This window comes from Pseudopipra pipra, chromosome 5, assembly GCF_036250125.1.
Source record: "Pseudopipra pipra isolate bDixPip1 chromosome 5, bDixPip1.hap1, whole genome shotgun sequence".
Lineage (NCBI taxonomy): Eukaryota > Metazoa > Chordata > Aves > Passeriformes > Pipridae > Pseudopipra > Pseudopipra pipra.
Window position 1 is genome coordinate 46,988,133 of NC_087553.1, and position 18,158 is coordinate 47,006,290.

The 18,158-nt window shown below is 34.6% G+C and overlaps 1 protein-coding gene across 50 annotated transcripts in view; it reads right to left on the reverse strand.

Moving 5' to 3' along the window:
• The window catches only part of NRCAM (neuronal cell adhesion molecule), a 148,105-nt gene that overhangs the window by 11,117 nt on the left and 118,830 nt on the right, over positions 1–18,158 (reverse strand). For 16 of the 50 annotated variants that reach the window (XM_064655946.1, XM_064655921.1, XM_064655923.1 and 13 more), the window contains 6 exons: positions 17,765–17,800; positions 10,100–10,165; positions 9,454–9,579; positions 8,223–8,375; positions 4,742–4,873; positions 1,006–1,084 (listed from right to left, as the gene is read on the reverse strand). In XM_064655946.1, the coding sequence (XP_064512016.1) occupies positions 1,006–1,084; positions 4,742–4,873; positions 8,223–8,375; positions 9,454–9,579; positions 10,100–10,165; positions 17,765–17,800 (592 nt within the window). The remainder of the gene's footprint in view (positions 1–1,005; positions 1,085–4,741; positions 4,874–8,222; positions 8,376–9,453; positions 9,580–10,099; positions 10,166–17,764; positions 17,801–18,158) is intronic. The other 34 variants (XM_064655932.1, XM_064655931.1, XM_064655930.1 and 31 more) reach the window with 5 other exon arrangements.

Here is an 18,158-nt window from a genome sequence, read left to right on the forward strand (position 1 = left end):
TATTGTATTTTTTCAATCAAGGGAAAATAAACAGAAACTGCTCTTTGGCATTCAGAACTGTACATCTATTCCTGTTAGATCAAGATGTACATTTCCCTTCTATGAAGAAGCTATGGCAACAGTATAGATCCTTCTTGAAAAAAACCCTTTTTTTTTCTTTATACATTTGTAAATGTCAAATCTTAAAAATAATAAAGGGCTTCTATAGTGCTTATGACACAGAAATGCACTACAAAATCTATTATATCACCCATGTAGAAGATAATGATATTGACCTCTTTAGAAAATAATATTATTTTCTGCACTAACCAAAAAACAACAAATAAAATGCTGCTTATTAAATAAGCTACACTCATAATCGTTACAGGAACAGACTTGCCAAGGCATGCTTTTGGTAATGCCAGGAGATTTGGCTAGATTGCATTTACAATAAAGGAAGAGAATCAGGAATAGGAACTGTGTTGCATGCTTTGAAGCTGCTTGCTATGTATCTTGTACTGAAAAACTGAAAGGGAGATTTGTTTTTTCTTGTAGGACATGCCTTCACCTCTGTGTATAACATCACTTCATTGTTATTGGATTAGATGTTAGTACTGGCACCCATTTTAAATGTGTTTGTTTTCAAGTCAACTTAACAGCAGATTGTCTTTACTAGGCTTCAAGTGGAAATTTATTTTCAAAAAACCATAATGCTAAATGTGCCCTGACAGAAAGGACACTGTATCTATTTGAACTATCTGAAAGCTGGCTTTGTAGATAAAGATTCCACACTTTAGGACAATTGTGTTTGAAACTGGATTTCACCCTGTACTAGCAGATGGCTTATACTAAGCTTGGATAATTTCTTTTCTAATTCTGCAGTTGAAATGCTATCTATAGTTCTATATAACACTGGATACAGAATCTCTGACACAGAAAAGTTAGTTTTGAATTAATAAGTGTGATACTATATACAGGACATGTGTGACATAACAGTGAACATGACAAATCACATCAGTTGCTCACCTGTATTCACCAAATGTTCCATCATCTTCTTTCATAGGTTGTATTTCTGGATCAGCATGTGCATCCTCCTTTTCCTTCACTAAAATATTTGAAATGGTAATATTTATCATGGAACTGCAAGATGAAAAACCCTAAGTCCTTAATTTCTCAAACTGATCACATTTGACAGGAACATGGTTTGAATAATTTTTTTAAATAGGACCTTAGGGTGTTACATTTTTTCTCTTGAAGAAAAAGATTTGTTAATTAGTTATAGAATTTTATTTTCATTCAAGTATAAAATACTGTGTGTCATTTTGCATTAGTAGAACATTTTCTTCCTTTCATTTCTAGAACTAAAGTTTTGTTAAAAATGCTACTATAATAATTTATTTACTTATATTATTATTAGAGCTATTGTTTATTGATATCTGAATAATTTAGTTTTACTTAACCACGATCTGTGTTTCCTCTTGATATTCATCTCATACTGATTGATAAAACTGAATCAGATTCACTTGGGTTCACTGTCAGTTTGTACATTTTCTGCTTTCATTTCACACAATAAGACTCCAGGGAATTTTAAACAGTATTTTGAGAGTTATTAATAATGGAAAAAAACAGGCATGGTCTGTTAATTTCTTCTGTTCTATAACACGATCAAAAGCAAAGCAAAATCACCCACACTGGAACCTAAATTTAACACTATTGTATCTCTTGCAAATCCTTGGTTTATGTTTAGTCATTGGTGAGAATAATCCAGGCATATAACTTGTCCCTGTACAAAAATACATGTAGCACAGAAACTTTGACACAGAAACACACTAACACCTGAGAGGTCAGATGTTTACAGATGACACATATGCATCTAAATAATGATTGTTCATGGAGTAAAATAATATACTGACTTGAAGCATTATCTTTATGGTTCTTCCCTTTGCCTTTTCATTTCTGTTTCTCTGGCAACTACTCAAATCTTTCCCTTGTTTAGCAGATACAGTTATAAAACCCAATATACAATATATTATCTTTTAATCTGGTAATTTCCACACTTAATTTTTATATCATTAATTTATATGCTGTTATTTAAGAGGATATGAATCACTCCTGATAGTGTTTGCTAAGTATATAATTGCAGTGAGGCATAACACCTGGGGATGTATCTGGCTGCTGTAATTTCATACTGAAGTAATTGATTCCTTTCTACAAACCATAGGAAATATCAAGATGACATGCTAAAATTATGATGAAAAAGAGTTCATAACTTTGATTTTCATAGATTTTCTTAACTCTGTGCTTCACATTTGTCACTACTGTGGAACAGTACATTTGCAATGAGACAAGAAATAAAATTATAACTATAACATCACTGCTATAAACACCAGTACATACTGAATCTGGAAATCTTACAAACCTCCAAGGTATACCTTTAAATATGTGTGTGTATATGCATATGTAGCTGTGCATAAAAAAATGAATACCTTACAGCTAATAATTCTGCAGAAGCTGAGAAAAGAATGGCATATCAGGGATCCTCAAAGTAATGCCAGCCTTAGCATCCAACTGCCTTCTACATTTTTACTCAAAAACTCTGTTTTGCCCTATTCTTGATGGTGGCTCATTTCAAGTCCTCCCTACTCTTTTTAGTTCCATCACTTCCCTTGTTTCAATCTTTGAATTTTCATTTTCTTTTCTCAGTTCTCTCCACTGAGAGTCACTTTTCCTATATCCTCAATAATCTCATTTTCTTTTTAAATAATCCAAATATAAAGAAAAAAACCTAAGATGATGTCTTCAACCTGTCATATAACTTTACATAACACTGTTCCTTAATAATCTGTCTTTTCTTCATGGGCATAGGCAGTTGGAACAGAAGCTTTCCTTGCTTAATTCTTGCTGTTACTACTACAATCTTTGCTCTCTCTATAAAACAATTTAACAGTTAGATTGGGCAGAGTAGGATTCTTGTATTTAATGAGGTGATTTTCTTATAAAAATAATCTGCTATGCTATGTTCAGCTATAAAAGATTCCCCTATGAAGAGGTAAAGTTCTTAGTGTTCACTGACACTAGTTTTCAGAAGTGCACTGGTCAAAACAAGCAGGAGAAATTAAAACAAAGCATGGATTTTTTTTTTTTGTACTTTTGTAAGTTCATCCTGCTTTTTCATGCCCAAATTAACAGCATCAGTTTCAAGAAGTTTGAGGTGACGTCAGATAAGCATTCTAGAGTCTGAATATTTATATAATTTCCAAACCTTTGGAGTCTGTAATATAGAACAGAATTTTTTCAGAAAGTCAAGATTTTACATGAAACTTAGCAATTGTACTTTCTACTGGAGCTAGGAGAGGAAAATGAAAAATCAAATTCTCATTTGATGATTTAAGAATTAATACAAACACAGGTAAACCCAGATGACCAAATCACAGCTAGGGTATTAGGGAAAAGTTTATTTCGAAGGTGTAAATCCGAAATACACTGCTAAATCAAGCAATGGGCAAAAGAGCAGCCCAGAAAATCCATTCCAGTACTTTTATATAAACAGCTTTTGCATGCTCGTAACTTCAAGGCTGTGTTCCCCCTTGTGCTTTATGATCTCCCTCTCTCACAGCAGGGCCTTTAATCATGTCTGTGAGAACTTTTGCCTCTTCTTGCAACCAGAGAGTTAACTTCTCAAAACAGACAGCCAGAAAAATAGAGAAAGAGTTTCATGGGAAGGAGTTTTTTCCCACTCTGGGTTTTTCCCAGGCCTAGTTTTCCCAGCAGTTAAAACCTCCTTGAGCAAAACTCTTTTTCCTTCTCGAATAAATCTTCTGTGTTTAACTTTCTGTCTCTAGATGCTCACCTGAAGTTCGTTCATAGACACTCATCCCTCAACAGCTGCTCTGAGATCCTCTCTGATAACACTACGCAAACTGGTTCCCACTATCCTTTTCAAGAGAGCTTTAGTCTATGGACCTACTATATAAACAGAAATGTAAGACTGGAGAAAGATATGTATGATACATATATGCACGAATACATACATACACATACACGGCTTCTATAATATGTACACCAGGAGGAATGAGAGTTTTGATAGGAGACATACATTGTATACTTCCAATTTTTAATTAAACATTATGAAATATACTTGGCCATTCATAGACCTAACACTAAAAAAAACCCCTCCCCTTCTTATAAAGAAAAAAATTATAGAAGAAAAAACAGCCTTACTGAAGGATGGTAACTTCAGACTTAGCTGCAGAAATGCAGAGATTGAAGACAACACAGATTCTGGGAAGGAACTGAAGGTATTTTGTATTTGAGACAAAATAACGTATGAAGAGATTTGTCCTATGAAATACATTCCCCGTACTTTAAAGCAATGCAGTGGCCGTGATCAGGTGTATGTTTCCACACTTTCTGACCAAATAAATAAATCGCAACTCAGCTCATTTTGGTGGATTGAACCCATCTGCGCTATACTTCTGAAAGTGGAATATGTAGGAGTGGTGGTATTTCAAACCTCTCTAGAGAGGTCATGCAGTAATACGACTCTCCAGGAATGAAGGAGGTACTTCTCTTATGCTTAAATAGATTGAGGTTTTCTACCATTATGCAGATTGCTCTTGCCAAGCCCACCACGTGATGACTGATTTGCCATATACACAGTGCAAATGTAACCCCGCAGCAAACGTAATTTTTCAGTAAACATGAAATCTGTCTTAATGGGTTACAAACAGATGAATTTTACTGTCACTCTTAAACAGCATACCTGGATATTTGCCACCCTTATTCCTCCTTATGAAGCAAACAATCAGTAAAATCAAGATCAGAAGAGCAACAGCACACATAAGACCAATGAACCATCCTTGAGTAGCGATGTCTACCTGCCGGCTCGCCATTGCTAGAGGATAAAAGAAGAAAAATTAGATGCTTTGCTGCATTTAAATGCTATGCTAATTCAGATAAATAAAAGCCAGTATACAATGTTCATTAGGGAATAGCATTCACTGTGAAAAAAACCAGTATTAAGAAAGACAGTGAGTATTTTGTATTTTTATTACTCAAAATGTTTCCAAGTACATAGAACTTACTTTTGACTATATAAGAATTCTGCCAACATTTAAGCTTAGTAACTACTTTGTGAAATCTGCACACACACTACATTGCTTTCCACAAACCTCAAAACTATTCTGAGCCATTTTACATGAATTAATCTACTGAAATGAAATAGCAAATTATAATTCACATAAACATGTCAATTGCATTCTCAAAATGAATAAAAAGCCAATACTCATTAGCTAAGGCATTTCCATCAGTGCGAAATGAGGAAACAGATGGGTCATTCAAGACCATAACATTCAATTTCAAATAAAAATTAAAAATGAAGCATCCTTTAAAACCTTATTAAACATCATGTTTTCTGCCTTTCCTCAAACCTTATCCTACTCTTCCTACAATTTATCATGATTGCCATGATTTAGGCTTAGTGAGGGCTCAACACGATGCAATCGGGAAGCCTTTCCTTGGCACTATTTCTCTCCAAATGCTGAGTCTAGATGGAAGATAACGTAAATGATAAGCAAACTGCACAGGAAACACTATAGTCACTAATAATATCTGTTTGGTCTTGGGGTTGGATCTCTCCTACTGGTCTCAAATACTGTAGGAGGATTTTTCTGGTGAAGCTTATTTTCTACTCTGCCATTCAGAGACATGCCACAGGCAACTGGACTTAGGATTTGCTGTCTGGAGGAAGTGAGAAGGGTGAGAGGTGTTTGGGATGCTACAGAGAGAAGAAGATATGAAGTGGAGGAAGATGGACATCCATTCAAACCTACTGTGTTCATTCTTTACTTTCTTCTCCAGTCCTAAACCCCAAGTATGAAACTCTTTATGAAGAGTTGCCCAAGAGACAGACTTCAAGCCCATGTCTCAGTGTTATTTCCTAGTTAAGAGAGAGGCTGAGGCAGCTAGCTTGGAAAAGCAGTTTTCGATGGGCCCACATTCCTAAGGGTTTTCCAAGGACTCTATGAAAACTCAAAGTATTTCTGATGTCTGGATATAGTATCTCCTATCCATTCCATACAGAAGACCAATTGTGGAGATATGATTGGGAGGCTTCTCAGCCCTTGTTTAAGAATATATTTTCTTATATTTTAGAAACTCTTTTTTTAAATGCACAATAATTTAAACTATTTTTGCATGAAAATCTCTACAGGTTATATAAATATATCCCTTATATACATGTATAGTTATACTTTATATACCACATATAAATATATATAAAATATATGTGGCAATTTTAAAAAACAAAATCACAAAGGCTATCTTCCTCTGAACTATAAATCAAAATAAGATAAAACTTTGTTATCACATTAGTGTTAAAATTATTTTGGGTTTTGCACATATGCATTCATAATAAGGCATTAAAGGTTGTATAATACATACTGCAACAAAAATGCAAAAGCACAATTCACATTCAAATGCAGCAAGAAACAGCATCAAGCAAAACAACTTGCATAAAAATATGCAAGATAGATGGGAAAGAGTAAAGATGAAAACTTATTTATGCAGATTTCTGTATTAACTTATTGCATATCCAGTAGGAAAGGGTTTCTAGATCTCTGTGCAACTTTTAAAATGGCACAACATTTCCTACTTATGCTAAGCAAATTATCTGCTTCAGGCAGAAAAACTTTGACTGTTGAACCACTAATGCAGGAGTCAATGCAGTACTCTGGACTGGGAATGCCCAAAAAGATAAATCTGCACACTGGGAAAATGCTCTGTAGGAATGCTTGTCAAAGAAAAAAATGTGGCAAAAGCCTCACATTTGAAATATTGCAGTTTCATTTCTATTAAGAACATATTCCGTATTCCAGTACTTTCCTCTTTGTCCACTCCATTTTTGCAGTGTTTAAAAGCTTTGATTTAGGCTGATGACTGTGACACAAAATTTTTCTGTAAGACATAGATTATGTATATAATTTCATGCTGGACATTGAAACTTTCCATTATCAAGAAGCAGAAGAGAGTGTGCTTAAATTCACTTTTTCCTTAACTATTCAAGGGCCTGAGTCAACGTGACTAGGTAAGTACAGGATTCCTTGTCTATTGGCTCAGTATTTTTTATGCAGAAAGATGCTTTTGGGAAGGTTTCCATTCAGCTTGTTTTGGATTATATTATAGTCTTGATCCTTGTTTACTGCTGCTTTAGGCTTTGGATGTCTATTTGCATAAAATTTTACAGATATGCTTTTGTACCACTAGCTGTTTCTGGCTTTGCTTTTAGCTTGTACATATTTGCTTGGCACTGTTATTCAGCACCATGTTTTCAAAGCTTTCCTGCAACACGATAAACTGTGAACAGAAATGGAACAAAACAAACCAACAAAACTATTTTAGAAAGTGCTCACTTTCAAACTGGCATATTCATTACCTATTTTGTTGCCTGATAATCATTACATAATGTTCAAGCATATTTTCATATTTAAATTACTTCGTTATAACATTCTGGAGTTGGTGAGACTACTGCTATATAACTATGCAGAGACCTAAATGCCTGGAATGAGCAGAAGTGGCTAGCAAAGACAGAAAATAATAGTAACAGCTGAACCAAGAACATGCTGTGATGGCAATGTATTTAGCATAACATCAAAAAACTTCCAATAAAGCCCTTTCTCTGAGTGAAATGGACAACCATTGTTGATTTGCTTATGAAGAAACAGGACGGCAATATGTACATAAGGAACCTAAACAGACTTACTGATTCCTAGGATATAGATGTGGGATCAAAATCTATATAAAACCAGTATATGGCAGGAAAAGAAACATTTACAAGTAGGAATGTCTTAACACTGCTATAAATAGATCACATGAGACATCAAAATGAATCTGCACTGATTATGCAAATATTTTAGCTCTATTAAATGAGACATTACTTTAATATATTAATTATATTAATTAGAAATATAAAAAATAGGTCATCTCCAATGCACAGCACACAGATGGACTGTGAGCAGTGCATATCTTGCCCCTAAGTATAAACATCAGTCAAGCAGAGTGAATTGAAAGGATGGACACATTCATAACCTGGCATTATTTAGGAGTTTATAAAATAACATTGCTCTATGAAAGGAACATGCAAAGATGCCATCTACAACATCTCTTAGCTAGAAGCAGTTCAGCATTTCAACACCTGGTCTATCACGATTCTGACTATGATACAGAATTGGTATGGTGTGCCTCACCTGGACCTGTCTCAAACACATCCTCTGAACTCCTAAAACCAGACAGGCCCTCAGCACCAACCCGGACTTTATATGCTGTTCCTGGTGTTAAACCCTTTAAGACAAAGAAGCTTCGAGAACCATTTACAATTTCCTTTTTCCAATCTTCTTTGCCTACAAAAATTTTAGGAAAACAACATGTTGGAATTTTAATTTTCTCTGTATTACTGAACGTTTCTAGACAGAATACTATTGACAGTTACTTGACTAAACTATGGATCATCTAAAAAAAATAACTGTTCTCTCAAAAAATAATAAAATTATATAAAATTATGACTAATAGATTGCATGCAGTATATTGAAGAAGACATTGTACAGTAATTATGAAACTATTTTAAACATTTGTTCCATTGTACTAGAGAAATACTAACTTAATTTATTTTAAAATATTTATTGAACTTGTAATTATAAAATATATTAAAATAGATTTTAATCTCTAATTAAATAACACTTTTGCAGTTTCAGTCAATATTTACTTTGGTCAAGAAATTCTATTTCAAAATCTGAATCTGTTTCTCTCATGTCTTCTTTCTAGTACAGTCTCATCTATTTCTCTGACTGATATCCAGAAAAATGCATTTATATCCCAGTTTTCAGATTATTCACCTTTACTGATAACTTCAGAAAGAAGGGGTATTTGAAAAGAAGTATCTTGCTTTTATTAGATAATTTTGTATTAATTACTACTGGTATTATCAAAGATATAAACTTGGTTTTATGCCAAAAAAAGTACATAAGTTGGTTGATATCTTCTTTTAAGTTCTAATTTAACAAAGAACATCTTATTTAATTCTTTTTTTTTCCTGAATTGGGCATAATTTAGGAAAACTGTTATGTCCTATTTTGATGCAGGTACTACTGTACCTGTAATCTAATACATTTACCCATGTAATCACTGCATGATAAACAACCTAATGCAAACTACATTTTTAGAAGTTCACATTCCAATGAATTTATAAAATAATACAAAGGAACAAAGGTTCATATTCTATCTAAGCATCAAACACCTGCTACACATTGATGTTTATTAAAATGAAAATTATTTGATCTTCTTGATCAAATTTAAAAAATCATTTTTCTAGACATTTAAGAGCTATCATTAACACTGGGTCAATTTAAGACCACATTTACTATAAAGATCTTCAAAAATACATCTGAACACTTCAGTAAATTTAATGGAACGACTTCTTACTGCCTGCTACACCATATTCAACATAAAAGTTCGCATGATCTGGTCCCTCATACTCCCAACTGATATTGGCATAGGTCTCAGCAGCAGCTGTTGTAACATTTCTGATCCTTGGATAAAGTGGTTGAACTGAATACACAATAGAAAAACAAAGAATATGCAATTGTGACTTCATACATTTAAAAAAAATATTCAAAGAAGTTGCTATGTTACTTCAGACTACATAAAGCATACATTTGTCATTGTTTCCATTACTGGAAATTAGTGACTGCAGTAGTGTATTTTGTAATTGAATCCCAAGCAATTACTACACTATGAAATTATAAAGTAAAATCTATGTACACTACTGAGCACACCTTGTACCACAAAAACTGCCATATACTTAAAAAATACCTGCTTAAATACTTCATAAACTGCCAAAATTTTGCAAAACATTATTTCTATTCATCTGGAAGTAAAATGCAGACAGCTGTAAAGTGAGAACATTGTCAGGGTAATGGGAAATGGTAGGACAGAAGGGAGGTATGAAGGTGGTACACTTCTCCCTTTATGGCATGTGGCATTGAATGGACTGCAAATGCCCCAACTGTAAGCCTTTATAGGATTTTGTCTCTGTTGCATTGATAATGATAAAAAAGGAAGACAATACCCTTATAGAATGTTGGACGGACAGTGTGCATGACTGGGGAGGTTGCAAAAAGGATTTCTGAGTATCCTTCACCATCAGAGATAGAAGGAAAGAAAAAATAAAGAGTAAAAACACTTTACATCAAAACGTAACATTTAAATAATACCGTAAAATCTTACCTGTAAAATAAATAATACATGCACACTAAGATCATGCAAGATTCAATTAGTTTTGCTTGTTAAATATGGAACAGCTCAATGATACACATGTATTTGAAAACAAACTGAAGTATGCATGTACTGACAGCTTTACTTTCACAGGACATTTCTGAAATCAGCTTTGTTAACATTATGGATTCATGGCACCTTTAGACACTGGAACACTAGACATCAGATATTGAAAAGCCAATATCAAAATACTCTGGTGTGAAGGACACAAACCACTGGAATGCAAGAAGCTGCTCATTGTAAGGTACTGTGTCTTACTGCTGACATTCTGGTTAGACAACAGCACTTTTCACAGATATGCATAATGCCCACATCTACGAAAAGAAGAGCTTCTCTCTTCAGCATTCTGTAATTAGCCACTTCTTTGCCCATATCTTAGTTCTTTGCTTATACCTTAGCTCCACTTATGCCTGTTACAAATTGACATATATCTCATTATCTCTGCTTGCCTAATATTAATGAAAAAATAGATTTTAAGAGTTCTAATGATGTAATAGTGCAGATACAAAGAGGATGCTTCACTAAGGCATGAAATTTGTTTTAAATGAAAATGCCTTACTTGGTTTGTCACTGACTTTTCTATCCTGCTAAAAATATATTTTCTGTTAGAAATAACATTAAAAATGCTTCCCAAAGGACCATGAAACATCAGAGGTAAAGACTTAGTCTCAGTAAAGATCAATGGCAGAATTCCAATGGTTTTATCTACACAAGAAGAGGGCTGCACAGAATTTATCTATAAATTATTTTCTCCTTCAAACAGGGTGGCTTTGTCCATATGGCCAACTGGAAAAAGTTTCGAGTTATATTCAGAGAAAATGGCTTACTTTGGCCCCTAGCACAGACTAAGTAATATGAGTGCCATGTCTAAAAAACTATAGTTTTTGAGTCTCTTTTTTTTTAAAATAAATTACGCAAATGCCATCAATTCTCCTGAGAATGTATTCTGATTATCACACTTTCTTACAATATGACATTTTTTATCCCCATATTTGCATCACATTTTTCTTCTTAACTCTATTCCAGTAGTACTCATTGAACAATTCAATCAGCTGTTGATTACTCCCCCATCTGATGCCTCTGTAGGTAAGTTGTGCTTATATATAATTTCTTTTACCAACCAAAATAATAAGGAATCTATTATTTAAATAATAATGAATATATTTATTTCTTGGTTAAAATCAGCTGAACAAAATAAAATAGAAATCACTAGATTAAAAAGAAAAAAAGCCATCTAGGTTACTAAGACACCAACCCGAAGAAATACCAAAGCCAGAGCTGTCTGCAGGAAATCTAGCATGTAACCATATACACTATGCAAGGGGATTAGATTCTGTTTCTCTGTGCCACTTGAAGGCAGCAAGAGGAAAGAATAGCCATCTCTAAATTTAGGAGGGTGCAGAGTCTGAGATTGCAGACAGGATATATAAACTTCCTTCTTGATTTGCACATAGGAACAGGTGCTTGTAACAATCAGCATCTAAGCATCTTTACTGTGCCAAGAAAACAACTGGCTTGTATTCTAAATATGACTTTGTTTTGTTTCATTAAATTGTATTTTCTCAAAGCCATATTTTCCTGGATATGGTCTTCCACAGAAGATGTCTAATTAGCATAACTATATGACTGATATCTGTCACTAATGTTAAAGACAGAAAAAACTGGCACACAGATGCCACAGCATTATCCCTAACTTCTCCCTTCTCATGCCTGAGCACCTTTGGGATGAAGGAAACTGTCTCATCTTGTGTGAAAGACTCCAGATGACAGAGAGCTTCTGTAACACTAAGGAAATTCAATAATCACTCAATCTCATTTTTTTCCATGTCCGGTTTCCAGTTTCTACTCTGACTGAAGAGTTTCCTGCTAGATTAAAGTATCTGGTAAAATTCTTTCTGTTCATATGATTGCATGTAACAATCAAGTTGATTCCGAAAGTTACCTTCATTTTCTTGGTGTCTTAGTTTCTAAATCCTCTCAAGTGACTGATTTATGGTTATATTTATCAGATGTACTCTTACCAGATTTTTACCAACAGCTGTTTGTATAGATTTATATATGTGTAGTATTTGGTCAGATTTAAATTCTGTTGTTTATAGAATATAGATTTACAGATTTATATATGTGTAGTATAGATTTATATATGTGTAGTATTTGGTCAGATTTAAATTCTGTTGTTTACTCCCTTTGAATACAGTGCACCAAGAAATTTTTTCAGTAGCACATTTCTTTTCAAAATTATTATTTTTGTAATTCTCTTCTTTTGCACTATTGCTTGATCTCATTTTCCATCAGGCCTGCAAAGTTTTACATGACTACGCACATAATTAGATAAAAGATGGCTGAGGGATCCTTAGGTGATGAAAGCCTAGAGCTGAAGGGGTTACAACACTTAAAGTGTGTCTCTAATCCATCCCGACTTGTCTTCTCAATCACCACACCTCTAATTATAATTAACCTCTGAGTTTTTCAATATGTTTCCCAGCACTGTTCACAAATGCAAAATGTGTCATTATCAGTTGGCAGAAACTCTCAGCGTGTGAGTGCCAGTTGGTGACAAGGGGAGGAGGGGAGGAAGCTTTGTTTCAGGGAATGGCTCTCGGTGGCAGAGCATTGTGCTCTTTCATATGTACCATGCACCATGTACAACGCTGTGCAGCAGTGCTGGCAAAGGCATCACTCTAAAAACTATGGGAATGGGCTGTCAGTAAGTTACAGTTTTTATAAAGAATGACTCTTATTTGGCTACCTTTGTCAAATTAAGCTTTATTCCCACCTCAATACACTGCAACATTTAGCCAGTGATGCTGAGTATGGTTTCATTCCTGTAGTGAGATATAGTATAGAAGCATTTGCCAATTGTTGAGAAAGAGGCCTAAGCTCCAACTAAAATTTCCCTTTCTTTTCAAATTAATTCCAGTGCTTTTTTACTGGAGTTTTTTGTAGAGTTTTGTTTAATTTTTCAGTCTTTCAGCAACACAGTTCCTACAAATAAGAGTTAGACTTGGGCTGCAGAAACAGAATTTAATAAGACAGGACATGAGATCCGAAGGTATTTTAACAATGGAATAGGTACTCTTTCTCAAGATTTAGTCCAGAAGAACAACAAATCAAATAATCCCCAAGGTGACTAACTTAAGGAATTTTCATGGAATTCACCTGATATCCAGAAAAAAATTAGGTAAGTGACAAGCAAAAATTTGAAGACTAGTGTCAAATGGAAAAGAACCCACAAACCAATATAACATAGACAATTAGTTAAAATGCATATATAAAGCAAAAAATAAATTTAAAGGAAAAAACTCACACACAAGAAAAGATGAAGAAAAAAGGTAATAGATTCTGCCAGAGCCTGTCAAAGAGGGGTTTTGGTATTGTTTGCTTTTTTAACCTATAACATTCAAGCTTTAGAATTATGGTAGGAGTGAATTTCATTTCTGGCAGCGAGAGATAGGCATTAGTCACTTCTGAGATTATTTAGGCCAATTGCAAGAGCATTCCCATAGTGTGAGAAATACAGAAGCCAAATAAAAACCACTAGAAATCATTTCACTGATAAGCATTTAGCATGGCATGGATTTTGCATGACATCTACAAAGCAAAAGGTGTTTGAGTAATTTTTGCACTGTGATAATAATAATTTTCTCTAGTCTAGCATGCAAAGCATGAGCATTGTTCCCAGTAAACTTAAAAGAGGACAAAACAGTGGTTCTGCATAGCAAGCTGTACTGAAATCACATAGATACATATGGACAAGTCCACAGGGGCAGAGTGGCTGAAGGAGGAGTACAAAAATACTGCACTTAACCTGACTGAAAAAGCAGCTTGAAATTGTTAGAAAGAAATATGGAGACATTATGTGAAATGATTCAAAGAGGGAGGGAAAGCAGATGGTGGACAGAGAAAATTATTTAAAGAACAGCATTTTGTATAGACAAAGAAAACTGAGACGATCCTGCCTTCTACAAAGAGATCAGAGATATGAACTCTGTTGAGACTCTAGTGAAAAGCTTCATATTGGTGATTCAGCCAAAAGATCCAAAAAAATGGTTTCAAATCCAGAGGATAGACTACTTGTTTTTCTCCCTTGCAGCAAAAGGGAGTACTATTTGTCAATAATACTTAAGACGTGAAGTTCACATGAAGAAGGCAGACCAGACTGAGTACCACAGTGACAGGAAGCCCTTGCTACAATTAAAGGTTACTGTGATCTCACAAACTTATTTTAATTGCAGTTCAAGACTACCAGTTACTAGTGCCTGTGTGCATGCAGATTACAAGACCTTGCTTTCAAATAAAAACGTTGACTAAATCAAAAAGAAACTAATAAGTTAAATGAGAAGGCTTGTGAAATGAAGCTGACATGCCACGCCATTACTCCTACACTTCAGCTTACAATAAACACACATTCCTGTGACTCACTATTTTAACCAGTAACTTTCATTTCTATCACTGGTCAAACTGGTATTCCCTTCCTTCCTCTACAGACCAGTCCTTTAAAACTTCTAATGGAAAAAGGCAGAAAAGACTTGACTCCAGTGATCACCTGAGTCACTTTCCAGCTGCTACTATACTTATTTTATATGTAATTGAGTTATTCTCCAATTTTTTCATACCTCATGCCTGTGGTTAGTTGCCAATACATAAATAGCAATACCAATGCATACTGAGTATCTAGTACTGGGTATAATAGATTATGTTTTACATATGAAGTTTTAAGACATATTTAGAATACAGATTATTAAGAAAAAAATTATTTTTTCTTTGTAGTACATAATTTGATCAAATTTAAGTAATTAATAATATTACAGTATCATAAAGAAAAAACAACAGTGCAAGTCAAACAGGATAGCTTTCCATCTAGCTAAATAACGTGTCTCATGATTTACTCACGTGCACTTGTGACAATAAAAGTAGTGAGACTATTAAGATCCTTAGATTTACCGTAGCAATATTTTCCCCTGCACTTTAATATATAGTTTTACTCTGAGAAGTGAAATATGTCCCAAGTGGCACAGCTCACTCAGGTTTAAATTATTTTAATTCCTCTAGGACATTGTGGCTAATGTTTGTGACTGGCCAAGCTGCATGTCTTCAGGGGCAGCTATCCAGTAGAAAACACCAAGTGCAGAAATTTCACTGCAATTTGGTCTGGCTGAAGCTGGGACCTACTGTCTTGTTAACTTCCAAGATAAATGTGCTCACATTGAAATAAAAAGCATACTTAAATTTTCCTAGTAAAAAATCAAAATCTTGAGATATTTTTGATAGATCATGAAAAGGTTCAGAATATCTAAATTTCACCTTCTCCTTGGTTTGGCTTTGTGTCCAAATTAGTAAGAACTGTATAGATGTATAGGCCCTCCTGCACTTTAATAGAGGAAGCAAAGTTCACTTCTGGGTACAGCTTCTTCTTGAGTGGGCTGAGCATTTCTATCCTCCAAATCCACCCACTCACGAGACCAAATAATTTGACCCTTGATCTTGATACTATGATCCTCCTCTTTCTTACTGGTGGTCCCTGATCAGTAGCAAAACAGTTAACATGTTAACATAAGTAACCACTGAGAACATTAATCTCAGACCTGCAGCAACTCAGATGTCCTAACAGATGTCATGGCTTTAGTTCTGTTCCGTTTGCAGTTACAACGTTTTCTTTGTAATTGTTAGAGCTAGATGCTACAGGAATATGGGAGAACTTTGAAACCATAAACAACATGGAACCAAACAAAGACATCTGCTTAGTTTTCAGAGGATCTGAGGCGACAGCTCTGAAATATGAGCTGCTCCAGCTTATCTTACAAGTAAGATGCTTTCTCCTAGCCACAGACTGTGGTACAGCTATAATTAGACCTCAGTTTCACACAGAGAATCCATTTTTCCTTGCATGAGTTTTTAGAGTCAGCTATAAATAATGAGAACTTAATTTACATTTCTGCTGTGAATGTCCATGACTAAAGCCAGTTTGATTGTTCCAATCTGAGCTGACTTCTCAGCTACAACTAGACTAAAATAGCAAGAAAAATGTCATTAAAATAATTCCACAACTCCACACACTTACCAGAAACACAGCTGATATTAGAATACACTTATATATACATATTAAAATATATATTAATTATATATGCACAAATACAGGCATACACACACATATATATAGTCTGATTTATGGTTGTTATCATTCACAACACCTAATAATCAAGTGAAAAGAAACTATAGGTAAAACAATTTATGCTGTCTCTTCCAAGTTTGTAAAAAAATGTTGGGTATTTCATGTACAGATTTTGATTTGGGATGTTTATAGTCTGAGAATTTGAAGCATTAGTGTTAATGACACCTGTGATTAAATGACACATATGTATAGAGACATGTTTCTGACTTTGAGCTACCTTACAGTTCTCAGGACAACCGTTGCTTCTGACAGCAAAGGTAGCAAAATTCGTAAAAACTGTGTGCAAAACTGCATAATAAAGAACTAAATATTATTGAATTCAGGAAGAAGGATGATAATAGGTTCCACTCACTGAAATGTCCTCAAGTACTCACTCACAAGATCTGTGAATCTAAAACAGCAGGAAGACATTTGTCTGTATATTCAATCATAGAATCACAGAATCATAGAATCAGCCAGGTTGAAAGAGACCTCTGAGATCATCAAGTCCAACCCTTGATCCACTACCACCATGGTTACTAGACCATGGCACTAAGTGTCACATCCAGTCTCTTTTTAAAAACCTCCAGGGACGGATAATCCACTACTTCCCTGGGCAGCCCATTCCAATGCCTGATCTCCCTCTCTGTAAAGAAATTCGTTCTAATATCGAACCTAAACCTCCCCTGGCACAACTTGAGACCATGCCCACTTGTCTTGCTGATAGTTGCCTGGGAAAAGAGACCAACCCCCACCAATCTGACACCTGAACTGAGAAGTATACAGAGAGTATTGTCAGTCATCTGTCTCTTATGCAGAGTTGGCTTGCAAATGACATAAATGTGATCAAATAGTAGCATTAATCCACAGTGACAACAAGAATGAACCTACTTTTTAAAACAAAAAAATGCACATGGCACAAGCAGCAAAAGGATCTCCTTTGCAAAAGTGCTGTTTTTTCTACTCTGGCTAATCAATGCTAGTGCACCTGGACCCTGAATATTTATGACAGTGACATACATCTGTTTAATGTTCAGAAATAATTAGATTTTGCTGAAGCGAAGCTAATGAATTCCCCTGGAACTCTGTGGCAAAATAAACAGATGAAAGGTATTAATAAGCATTCTGTGTTCCTTAAAAAACCCCAAGAAACCCAAACAAGAAAACCCCACAACTCTTTTCTTCCAGCACTGATTATACTTTGTATAAAAATCTGTAGTCCGAGATTTTCTGTCCTTACCACTGCAATTTCCCCATTTGCAACACTGCAAAATCCACACATTAATATATCATGCAGTTTCATTTTACCTTTGCCTGCAACTACAGCAGGATGGAGAATACCAGCTTTAATGGAGGAAAACAAGAATAGGAACACTATATAATTAGATACAACACCAAAGGGAACATACATATATAACTTCATAATAAAAACCATGCAGACTAGATAAAATGTATTAATTCAAATAAATTGGAAGCTAAACACTGACAGACTGCTACACGACAAAAATTAATATACATGCATTTACAAAATTTTATTGCTCATGCTTGTTAAGATTCCATATTGAAAATAAATGCAGTTTAATGCAACCTTACTACACAGTATCAGAGAAATTGCATTGCATACCAACTCATCTATGATAACAAATGATATCTTTAACTAAGCATAAAAATATGTAAAAAGATGCTACCGAAATAGACTTTT